This window comes from Eschrichtius robustus, chromosome 15 (genome assembly GCF_028021215.1).
Source record: "Eschrichtius robustus isolate mEscRob2 chromosome 15, mEscRob2.pri, whole genome shotgun sequence".
Classification (NCBI taxonomy): Eukaryota; Metazoa; Chordata; class Mammalia; order Artiodactyla; family Eschrichtiidae; genus Eschrichtius; species Eschrichtius robustus.
In genome coordinates, this window is record NC_090838.1 from 29,949,745 (window position 1) to 29,962,131 (window position 12,387).

Genomic DNA, 12,387 nt, shown 5'->3' on the forward strand with positions numbered 1-12,387 from the left:
CTTGATGAGTCAGAAGAGGGACTACAGAAGGGGATGTGGGTGGTTTGATGGAGCAGATATGGAAGATAATTGACTTCAGTTTTGGAAATATCAAAGCCAAGGAGCCTGTGGACCACACCAGGGACCACAGATGTATGAAAGTATTCCAGATGTATGGAAGTATTCCAGATGTATGGAAGCCTTTTTATTTATTCTGAGGTTCAAGAGAGAGGACCGACCAGTGTGCACGAAACAGCTGTTGGCATATGAATGGTCGGTGAACCCCAGGTGGCTGAAGTTGATGAGATCCCCCAGGGTTGTGCATAAATTAAGAAGGGATGCATGAGGGAGATAGAACTGCCGGGAACACCAGCATTTAGAGGTAGAGATGCACAGAAGAGGAAAGAAGAAATGTATGTCTCTCTGATACTGTTAATGGAGTGCCTGCAGGTACCACATACTGTGCGAGGTGTCGTGAGCTAGAGGAAGCAGGTACAGAGGTTGTCAGCTGGGGTCGGGGCCCAGGGAGACAGGTAGCTGGAGCTTGGAGGGTGGGCACAATTGGGGTTTCCCAGATGAGGGAACCGATGAGCAAAGGCACAGGGCTAGAAAACCAGGAAATAGTGAGTAGCTCATTCTAAGTAGGATATAGGTGAGAGTGAGAGAGAGAACGGTATGAGCCTGCTAGGTTGGAATCAAGTTACGGATGGGCTTTGAAAGCCAAAATATGAAGTTTAACAATAGGAGTCTCGGATGATTTTGAGCCAAGTTTTACAGTCAGAGCTGAACATGAGGAAGGGTTCTCTAGCAGACAGGCATATACCCAGCATTGCAGAGACTGACATAGAGACTCATAATAGAACCAGCAAGAAGTAAGGGAGCCTGAACTCAGAGGGTTGCACAGAAACACAGAGGAGGGGATAAAAGCAAGTGCTCCAGATAGAGGAACTTAGGAGATGTGCCTGACAGGTCCCATGGGTCCTATGACTGAGCAAGTAAAGATGGGGTCCAGGTTTTGAGCCTAGGTGGCCGGGGGGCAAGTACAGCAGTTACTGAAATTGATCTGTGAGAATAGAAACCGGAAAGCCCTGGAGCCCCAAGGGAAAGAAGACTAACCATGAAAGTACTAGAGTTCCGTCCCTGTGATTCCCCCTCCCTGGGCCCTGAGCAGTGGGGTGTGTTAAAGCAGCCTCGGTTCGGTTCGCAGCCTTCGCATGTGGCTTGATGGTGAGGTCGAGCTCAGCCAGAATGCCCACATTTCTCTGTTCTGCACTTTGCTTTATTGTTGTTGTTCGTTTGTGTTTAATGCTAAAGTAGAACTTTGTTTTCACCTGGTGGCTTTTCATCTGGTTGGATTTTTCCCCAACACCCACCCTAGTTGAGCTTGTCTTAAACTTTCCTTGTCTTCGCTGAAGGTAGTTGGTCCTCCCAGTTTCACATCACCTCTCGCTTAGAGAAGCGGACTTCTGGGCAGTTTGCTTTGGTTTTGCCTAAGAACCAGCCTGTGTCCCTCATATTCACTAATGAGATGGAGGACAGAGGGGCATCCTTCCAGCCTCTTTCCGAACTCTCCTCCGACATAGATCACCTTGTGATAGCTAGGAGGGTCGGATAATAGGGTCGGAGCAGGGGAGGGGAGGGAGGCAGAGGATGTCTCCTCTCGGGTCCTGGGGGACTGGCTTCCTGGTGACTGCACTGCCAGGTTCCCCAAAGGACTGGCTGAGAATCCACTGTAGGGCCCGGGAATTCCCACCTGAAACTGCCGAAACCTGCTTCTTCCTGGATCTACTCCAGGTGTTTATGGAAAGACTGCTTTTAAAGGTCTCCTTCTTCCTCTCCTTGAAGACTTAGTAATCTGCAGCCAGGACCAGCTACGTAATTTGCAGTTCCACATTTTCAAAAAGTATTAAGAATTTCAAGACAGCAGCATCAGAGCATTGAAGCAAGTGCAGGCGCTTTTGGAGTCTGGGGCTCCGTGTGACCTTAGAGGTCACACCTGCACGAAGCGCTGCCAGTGGCTGAGTGTCAGTGCTTTGAGAGATGTGATTTCACTGTGCATCCCCACTTCATCCTGAGTGTGACCACACACGTCCACCCCACGGAGCCCTCGTCCCTCCAGACACACCTTCCACCTGGTCACGAAAGGTATTCCACACCCCATGCTCAGCTGCTCCCAAGCCTGTTACCCAAGGAGACTCTGCTCTAGAGAAGGGTTCTCATTCTGTTTCTCCACTTAATTCACTCCAACTCCTCTCCAGCTAACCTTTTTCAGGCGTCAATAAAATAGATGTTGACCTTCCGGGTAAGATTTGAATATTCTCACCCAGTCACAGGAGCCACAGAGTGAGAAAGATGAAGGGATGTCTTCTCCTTGACACGTCTGTTAAGATGCAGTTCCAGTGCTGGGGTAACCCGGGGGTGGCTATCAGCTGAGACCCTCTTCCTGGAAAGGAGGGTCTGGGGCGGCCTGGGGACATCCTGACATTTGCAAAATCCCACTGGACAACAGTCCTGCTCTTTAACAACATAAACGTCATGATCTTGATTTTTATCTAGATGAGGAAACTGAGGCCCAGAGAAGTTAGATGACTTTTCAAGGTCACACAGCTAGGAAACAGCATAGTCAGAACTAGAACCCACACCTTCGGAGCCCTGAAACAGCCCGATTTTCTCTACACACACTGCGGAGGACCAGTCCTCCCATTACTTCTGTCCACAGTGGGGCATTTTATAAACACCAGCTTAAGGCTTTGAAGCAGCTTCCATTCTGTTCATATCTAAAACAATCAGCTCTGATTTCTGCTTTCCGCAAAGTGTAATAACTTACCAGCTAATTTTTATTTCTTGTTCTGAATCTTCAGAGACAACCCTGTTACCCAGTTTAATCTCAAGACTCACATGAATTCCCGGGATCTGAAGACAGCCATAGAGAAAATTACCCAGAGAGGAGGGCTTTCTAATGCAGGTATGTGATCCGGATGCCGATCTTCTTGCTACCATGGTTCTCTTTCTGTGTGGTCGTCTGCTAACATGCTAGATAGAAAAAGGAAAGAATCAAAATAATCCATCAAGAAATGACTCACATAGTATCTGTATCTTTCCTCAAGTATTATCATGGATTCAGGGGGCAAAAATCATTACCACACACATGCTGGAGAGTTCTAGCACGCCTGGTTCCTCAGTATGGCAGCTTTCTTCAGGACAAGTAGAACTGCAGTCATGACTATCCCGACTGTTCTCCGAGTCATCAACTATTTTTCATTATATTTTGTAAAAACTTTTTTTTTTTTATAAAAATAAGTAAAATTTGTAACCAGTTCCATTCAGGAAGCTCCACAGTGCCCCTTGGGAGTCTTTTTCTAATCAGTTCCTATTATAGTAATAACTGTGCAAAAAGAGACATGGTCTTTGTTTCAGGCTGAGTCTCTATCTGATCCTTGGTGGTGGTGATGGGGCGGGGGGTGGCAGTGGGGTACCAGAATTCCAAGGTCAGGATCTAGTCCTCAATGGGGCAGATCCAGAAACTCTGTTTTATCAGTTCCCCAGAGGTGACCAGGCATCAGGAAACAGTTTCACACTAACCAAGCTGAAAGGCCACCAATGAGCCCATGCCAGTGTACTAATTTATAAATGGTATTCTGGTTTTGGGGGCACTGGGAAGGCTGTCCACTTCTTGGGGAACCTGTCTGTACCATCGCAATCCAGGGAAATGGAGAAGTGAGCCACAGTTGCTTGACATGGAGTGCACACAGGGAATAGAACTAGCTTTGAAGGATCATCTTCAAAATTACAGTAAACCTGATTAATTATTTCCCTCTCCACCTCAGTGTTTGTCTCTGTAGACCAGTATATTAGTATCTGGCAAATGAAGAGCCTTTGATCTCTGAACAAGTCTAAATACACACTGGCCAAGTCACTGCTATCCAAGACACCAAATCAGTAGTACCTCATCAGGAACATGATAGAATTGAAGTCTGATTTGTTTTCAATTTAATACTTAGATCAGTGAAATTCCAGTAATGTATCATGGAGTAAAACTTTAAAACTTCAGGGGCTTCCCTGGTGGCGCAGTGGTTAAGAATCTGCCTGCCAATGCAGGGGACACGGGTTCAAGCCCTGTTCTGGGAAGATCCCACATGCCGCAGAGCAACTGAGCCCGTGCACCACAACTACTGAGCCTGCGCTCTAGAGCCCTCGAGCCACAACTGCTGAGCCTGTGTGCTACAACTACTGAAGCTCACGCGCCTAGAGCCCGTGCTCCACAACAAGAGAAGCCACTGCAATGAGAAGCCGGCGCACTGCAATGAGTAACCCCCACTCGCCGCAACTAGAGAAAGCCCACGTGCAGCAACGAAGACCCAACGCAGCCAAAAATAAATAAAATTTAAAACTTTTAAAAAGAATTGTTTAAAAAATAAAAACTTTAAAACTTCAGAAGACATTCTGTTTCTTTGATGGGATTAATAAAATCAGCATACCTTCTTTCAGTGGGTAACATGTTCTATCTCTGTCCTGTATTGATCTGGGTTTGGGTTTAGAGAACTGAACCCATTCCAGCTGGTTTAAGCAGAAAGGGATTTATTTCAGGGTATTAAATGGTTTTGAGAATTTCTGAAGAAATGGACTCTAGGCTGAGCTTTCGGAGATGGCTTCCAAAGGCTTCCTGCAGAACCAGGACTTCCAAGGAGCTGTACCTCTTCCAAGATCAGGAAATTGCTTTCTCAATTCTGCCACCACAGCCTCTTTAGGAATCTGCTTCAACCAGGAAGCCACCATGATCAGGAAGTTTCTGCTATAGCTGCCAGCTCCAAAACCATGCCTTGCCTGCTCCATTCACAGCCACAGAGTGAATACTCTGCACCCTACATTCTCAACACCAAGGAAGCTGGTGACCCAAACATAGGCGCCTCTGCTAACACTTCCCTGGAGAAGTCAAACACTCTACAGACTTGTCAGCAGAAATAGCAGAATCAAATCTCATGTGTGTGCATCATTTCATGAAACTAAAACAAATCCAGAACTAGCTGCAAGGAAGTCTCAACAATGTAGTGTTCAGATTTCCAGCCTCTGCTTTCAAGACATGCTGGAAGGTGGATGGAATATGTATTGAGCACAAATTGACCATGACCTCCAAATTTAAGATTGGTGAGGTCAAGGTGATCTTCTGATGGCTCCCTGTGCTCTGTCTACAGGCAGTTAACATTAAACTGTGGCGGGGGCGGGGGCGGAGGGGGGGGGGTGCGGGTAATGCTGGGTGCCTTGGGCCTTGAGGGAAATCAGCCCTGGCTGTGAAAGCAGTTCTCAGCAGCCAATGTTTCCCTTAGCGACTGTGTTCTATGCAGCCAGCTCACGTGGGTTCTCCGGAGCATTTCTCCAGCAACTGAGTATGTAACCATTTGATCCTTTCATTTGACAGGTAAGATTATACTAGCCAGTGGAGCCAGGATGCTGGCCAAAACCAAAGAAGCATTGAGTGTAATGTCATTAACCCTAATGTCTTAATAAGGTAGCTCTTAACTTTTATTTTGATTGAGGACCCCTTTGAAAGCTATGACCCTTGTACCCAAATAAATACTTATATACACAAAATACTGTGTATAAATTCAGGGGATTTGTGGGTACTCACCCCCAGTGCCCCAGGGGTTCACAGAGCCCAGCTTAAGAGCCCTACCTTACTATATGCAGCTATGCTGACTCTAGGGTGACCAGTCATCCCAGTTTGCCCAGGGGCATATGGGGCTTCCAGTGCTAAAACTGGGAAAGTCCCGGAAAACTGGGACAGTTGATCACCCTCCTTGATTCCAAAAAATTTCATGAGACCCTAGACAGTGTGAAGTATATGCTTGAGAAAGCCATGCTGGGAGGCTGTGCTATCCCTCTCAACCTTTGCTCTCAGCTGAGGCAGGCTGTCGTCATGGAAACCAAGGCCCAGAGGCCCCAAGTGACCTGCCCAGGCCCACATGGCCGGTAGGCGGCATAGCCAGGCTAGAACACTTCTCTTAGTTCTTAGTGGGTGCAGCGCATCCCGAGCCAGCCAGACCTGTGCCCCTGCTGGAACTGGGCACAAGATTCCACTGAACCCAGAATATAGCCTTCCTCACCCGGCGGCTGCTGGAGCACTGGGCTCACCCCAAGTTGCCGCAGCCCAAGGAGAGGTTCCCGTCACTTCAGCTCCCCCCACCCCACACTCTGGGAAATGGCGCAGGGGCTTAGTGAGGTTGGCTCCAGCACCCAGGCAAAGAACGGACACTTTTGTTCCTATGAAAGTTTTTCTCACCTGCTTGCTGGTCTTTAAAACTTTTATTATTTTTTGAATTTAATTTTTAAAATTGAAGTACAGTTGATTTACAATATTAAGTTAGTTTCAGGTGTACAGCAAAGTGATTCAGTTATATATATTTTCAGATTACTTTCCATTATAGGTTACTACAAGATATTGAATATTGTTCCCTGTGTTTTACAGTAAATCCTTGCTATCTATTTTATGAATAATAGTTAGCATCTGTTAATCCCATACTCTTAATTTATCCCTCCCCCCATTCCCTCTCCTCTTTGGTAATCATAAGTTTGTTTTCTATGTCTGATCTGTTTCTGTTTTGTATATAGATTCATTTGTATTATTTTTTAGATTCCACGTGTGATATCATATAATATTTGTCTTTGTCTAACTTACTTCACTTCATATGATAATCTCTAGGTCCATCCAGGTTGCCGCAAATGGTGTAAAACTTTAAAAAAAAAAAAAAAAGAGAATTAGAAGTTAAAGGCTTAAAATGAAGTGGGAGGGAAACGGCTAGTGTTGATGGTTCCACAATATTGTGAGTGCACTTAATACAACTGAACTGTACACCTAAAACTAGTAAATGTGATTCGAAAAGAAAACAAGCCAACAAGGGAGGGAATGAGTATTTTTCTGCATCTCTTTATGCTGCTATGATCAGTTCCATGATCACTCCAAGCATGAGTTTTCTTTTTCTTCCAGGCCGGGCCATCTCCTTTGTGACTCAGAAATTCTTTTCCAAATCTAATGGAAACAGAGGCGGTGCTCCCAACGTGGCCGTGGTGATGGTGGACGGCTGGCCCACGGACAAGGTGGAGGAGGCATCAAGGTTTGCAAGAGAGTCAGGAATCAACATTTTCTTCATCACCATGGAAGGTGCCTCTGAAAATGAGAAGCAGTACGTGCTAGAGCCCAACTTTGCAAACAAGGTATGTAAGTGGGAGACCCACCCAACATCAGAATTCCCTGCACTTTGCAAAGCTGTAACAGCCATCCAGGCTGTGTCTCTTTTTCCTTCAAATGGGTGTTAAGCTCATTTCTAGGCAGGAGGGCCTCCAGTGAGAGACTAGTAAGTCTGGAACCTGCAGTTATCCTCTCAAAGCAACCCCCCACCCCACGACCACCACCATGTACCTGATGAACTGAGGCCCAGCATCAGCACCTTGGGAGGAGCAGGGTCCCCAAGGTCTCACAGTAGAGGCTCCCCTGAGCTCCTCCTATAGCCCCAGGGGCCCTCAAGTGGGCAGCCCAGCAAGCCTTCACACGAGCATGCACATGGGCACATATGCACTGCAAATTGACTAATCTGATAAACAAGAAAAAGGTATTGAATCAAGTCAGGGAGATCAGGATTTCAAACTCAGCTGCCCCTCAGTTCTGCGGAAATGCCTGGCAGGAGATGGGAGCAGAACAGATGGGGATCCAGGCCCTCACACCCATCCCCCCAAAGCAGCCCATTTTTTGTATATTTTGTACAGTGGGACCCCACATAAACCTTCCTCCAAAGACAGGACCCCAGGTTTAAAAAGGAAAGGAAGAGAGAGGGCAGACAGCAGAAGCAAGAAGAACTACAATCCTGCAGCCTGTGGAACAAAAACCCCATTCACAGAAAGATAGACAAGATGAAAAGGCAGAGGGCTATGTACCAGATGAAGGAACAAGATAAAACCCCAGAAAAACAACTAAATGAAGTGGAGATAGGCAACCTTCCAGAAAAAGAATTCAGAATAATGATAGTGAAGATGATCCAGGACCTCAGAAAAAGAATGGAGGCAAAGATCGAGAAGACGCAAAAAATGTTTAACAAACACCTACAAGAAATGAACAAACAAACAGAGATGAACACTACAATAACTGAAATGTAAGCTACACTGGAAGGAATCAGTAGCAGAACAACTGAGGCAGAAGAACGGATAAGCGACCTGGAAGACAGAATGGTAGAATTCACTGCTGCAGAACAGAATAAAGAAAAAAGAATGAAAAGAAATGAAGACAGCCTAAGAGACCTCTGGGACAACATTAAACACAACAACATTCGCATTATAGGGGTCCCAGAAAGAGAAGAGAGAGAGAAAGGACCCAAGAAAATATTTGAAGAGATTACAGTCAAAAACTTCCCTAACAAGGGAAAGGAAATAGCCACCCAAGTCCAGGAAGCGCAGTGAGACCCATACAGGATAAACCCAAGGAGAAACACGCCAAGACACATAGTAATCAAACTGACAAAAATTAAAGACAAAGAAAAATTATTGAAAGCAGCAACAAATAACATACAAGGGAACTCCCATAAGGTTAACAGCTGATTTCTCAGCAGAAACTCTACAAGCCAGAAGCGAGTGGCACGATATACTTAAAGTGATGAAAGGGAAGAAACTACAACCAAGATTACTCTACCCAGCAAGGATCTCATTCAGATTCGATGGAGAAATCAAAAGCTTTACAGACAAGCAAAAGCTAAGAGAATTCAGCACCACCAAACCACCTCTACAACAAATGCTAAAGGAACTTCTCTAAGTGGGAAACACAAGAGAAGAAAAGGACCTACAAAAACAAACCCAAAACAATTAAGAAAATGGTCATAGGAACATACATATCGATAATTACCTTAAATGTGAATGGATTAAATGCTCCAACCAAAAGACACAGGCTGGCTGAATGGATACAAAAACAAGACCCATATATATGCTGTCTACAAGAGACCCACTTCAGACCTAGGGACACATACAGACTGAAAGTGAGGGGATGGAAAAAGATATTCCATGCAAATGGAAATCAAAAGAAAGCTGGAGTAACAATACTCATATCAGATAAAATAGACTTTAAAATAAAGAATGTTACAAGAGACAAGGAAGGACACTACATAATGATCAAGGGATCACTCCAAGAAGAAGATATAACAATTATAAATATATATGCACCCAGCATAGGAGCACCTCAATACATAAGGCAACTGCTAACAGCTATAAAAGAGGAAATCAACAGTAACACAATAATAGTGGGGGATATTAACACCTCACTTACACCAATGGACAGATGATCCAAAATGAAAATAAATAAGGAAACAGAAGCTTTAAATGACACAAGAGACCAGATAGATTTAATTGATATTTATAGGACATTCCATCCAAAAACAGCAGACTACACTTTGTTCTCAAGTGTGCACGGAACATTCTCCAGGATAGATCACATCTTGGGTCACAAATCAAGCCTCAGTGAATTTCAGAAAATTGAAATCATATCAAGCATCTTTTCTGACCACAACGCTATGAGGTTAGAAATGAATTACAGGGAAAAAAACGTAAAACACATAAACACATGGAGGCTAAACAATACATTACTAAATAGTCAAGAGATCACTGGAGAAATCAAAGAGGAAATCAAAAAATACCTGGAGACAAATGACAATGAAAACACGATGACCCAAAACCTATGGGACGCAGCAAAAGCAGTTCGAAGAGGGAAGTTTAGAGCAATTCAATCTCACCTCAAGAAACAAGAAAAATCTCAAATAAACAATCTAACATTACACCTAAAGGAACTAGAGAAAGAAGAACAAACAAAACCCAAAGTTAGCAGAAGGAACGAAATCATAAAGATCAGAGCAGAAATAAATGAAATAGAAACAAAGAAAACAATAGCAAAGATCAATAAAACTAAAAGCTGGTTCTTTGAGAAGATAAACAAAATTGAGAAGCCATTAGCCAGACTCATCAAGAAAAAGAGGGAGAGGACTCAAATCAATAAAATTAGAAACGAAAAAGGAGAAGTTACAATGGACACCACAGAAATACAAAGCATCCTAAGAGACTACTACCAGCAACTCTATGCCAATAAAATGGACAACCTGGAAGAAATGGACAAATTCTTAGAAAGGTATAACCTTCCAAGACTGAACCAGGAAGAAACAGAAAATATGAATAGACCAATCACAAGTAATGAAATTGAAACTGTGATTAAAAATCTTCCAACAAAAGTCCAGGACCAGATGTCTTCACAGGTGGATTCTATCAAACATTTAGAGAAGAGCTAACACCTATCCTTCTCAAACTCTTCCAAAAAATTGCAGAGGAAGGAACACTCCCAAACTCATTCTATGAGGCCACCATCACCCTGATACCAAAACCAGACAAAGATACTACAAAAAATGAAAATTACAGACCAATATCACTGATGAATATACATGCAAAAATCCTCAACAAAATACTAGCAAACAGAATCCAACAACACATTAAAAGGATCATACACCATGATCAAGTGGGATTTATCCCAGGGATGCAAGGATTCTTCAATATACGCACATGAATCAATGCGATACACCATATTAACAAATTGAAGAATAAAACCCATATGATTATCTCAATAGATGCAGAAAAAGCTTTTGACAAAATTCAACACCCATTTATGATAAAAACTCTCCAGAAAGTGGGCATAGAGGGAACCTACCTCAACATAATAAAGGCCATCTACGACAAACCCACAGCAAACATTATTCTCAATGGTGAAAAACTGAAAGCATTTCCTCTAAGATCAGGAACAAGACAAGGATGACCACTCTCACCACTTTTATTCAACATAGTTTTGGAAGTCCTAGCCATGGCAATCAGAGAAGAAAAAGAAATAAAAGGAATACAAATTGGAAAAGAAGAAGTAAAGCTGTCACTGTTTGCAGATGACATGATACTATACATAGAGAATCCTAAAAATGCCACCAGAAAACTACTAGAGCTAATCAATGAATTTGGTAAAGTAGCAGGATACAAAATTAATGCACAGAGATCTCTTGCATTCCTATACACTAATGTTGAAAAATCTGAAAGAGAAATTAAGGAAACACTCCCATTTACCATTGCAACAAAAAGAATAAAATACCTAGGAATAAACTTACCTAGGGAGACAAAAGACCTGTATGCAGAAAACTATAAGACACTGATGAAAGAAATTAAAGATGATAAAAAAGAAAAAAAAAAAAAAAAAAAAGGAAAGGAAGAGGATAGGAGGAGGGGTGGGGGGATGCCCGCCAGCTTTAGTGTTCTGTGTCTCCAGATCTACTAGGGCTCAGCTCCCTGCACGAATCCTGCACTTCATTGTCCTTGAAATTCTCGTCTCCCTTAACCTCTAGGACACGGTGTGGCTCTTACTTCATTTGCTCTCTCCTCTTTTCCGTCTTGTACCCTAAGTGTAGACTTCCCCAGGGCTCAGTTCTTGGCCCTCTCCTCTGCTCTCACTAGGTTTTCTCCCTCCAGAACCTCTCCCAGGGTCACAGCTTCAGCCTTCACTCACAGGCAATGACACACTCATATGTCTCCCTCCCTGGTCTCTCCGGAGCTCAATAGCCATTTGTTTCCAGCTGATTGACTAGTCTCCACCCGCTGTCCCCAAGAACCTTAACAGTTACATGCAAAATGCCAAGTGCATCATCTTTCCCACCCAAATTCTTTCCTCCTCTGGACTGTACATTACGGGCCCCACAGCTGTCTCAGACACCCAGAGTCACCCCAGGACACCCTGTCATCTCCCATGTCACGTATCTCACATCTGTCCACTCTTTCCCATGCCCAATGCCACCTCCCCAGTTCAAGCTACTACTTTACATCTATTATTTCTCCCTCCTGGGTCTCTCCAGTTTAGATTTCACAATGAAGCTCATGTTTATGAAGAGTTTTTCCAGTCCTGTGGGGTCCTTGCTTCAAATCCTTCATTATTCCCTATTATTCCCAAGGTCTTCTGGAGTGTGGTCCTAACCCAGCTTCCCGGCGCATCTTCCTAGCTCCAGCCACCTGGTGTCCTGCTGTGACTTACTCAGGCTGCCTGGTGGGGAATCCCTCCTCTCCATCCGTTGGCTACAACTCAGCTCAGCCTCAACACCCATCTCATATGCCACCTAAGCCATGGAAAGTTTTATGAACCCCATTAGGTTTTTACAAACCAATTAAAGTATATTTCCTAGGACATTTTAAAGTCATTTCTTGTCTTAAAATAATGTTTTAATTATACACCTTCGATCGTAGCCATCAGGTCTGTGATTCTCTCTGTGACCCACGCACACCCACCCCGCCCCCCCAGAGAGGCAGCGGCAAGGGGGAAACGGTCACTTCCAGGAGCACACCGACCAGCTTGCTCAATGTTTA

At 44.1% G+C, this 12,387-nt stretch overlaps 2 protein-coding genes across 2 annotated transcripts in view; both read left to right on the plus strand.

The window, feature by feature from the left end:
• The window catches only part of LOC137778181 (annexin A2-like), a 368,470-nt gene that overhangs the window by 268,370 nt on the left and 87,713 nt on the right, over positions 1-12,387 (plus strand).
• Positions 1-12,387, plus strand: part of VIT (vitrin) — a 95,960-nt gene that overhangs the window by 78,314 nt on the left and 5,259 nt on the right. Inside the window, exons 12-13 of the mRNA XM_068564153.1 lie at positions 2,841-2,944; positions 6,962-7,188. Of these exons, the coding sequence (XP_068420254.1) occupies positions 2,841-2,944; positions 6,962-7,188 (331 nt within the window). The remainder of the gene's footprint in view (positions 1-2,840; positions 2,945-6,961; positions 7,189-12,387) is intronic.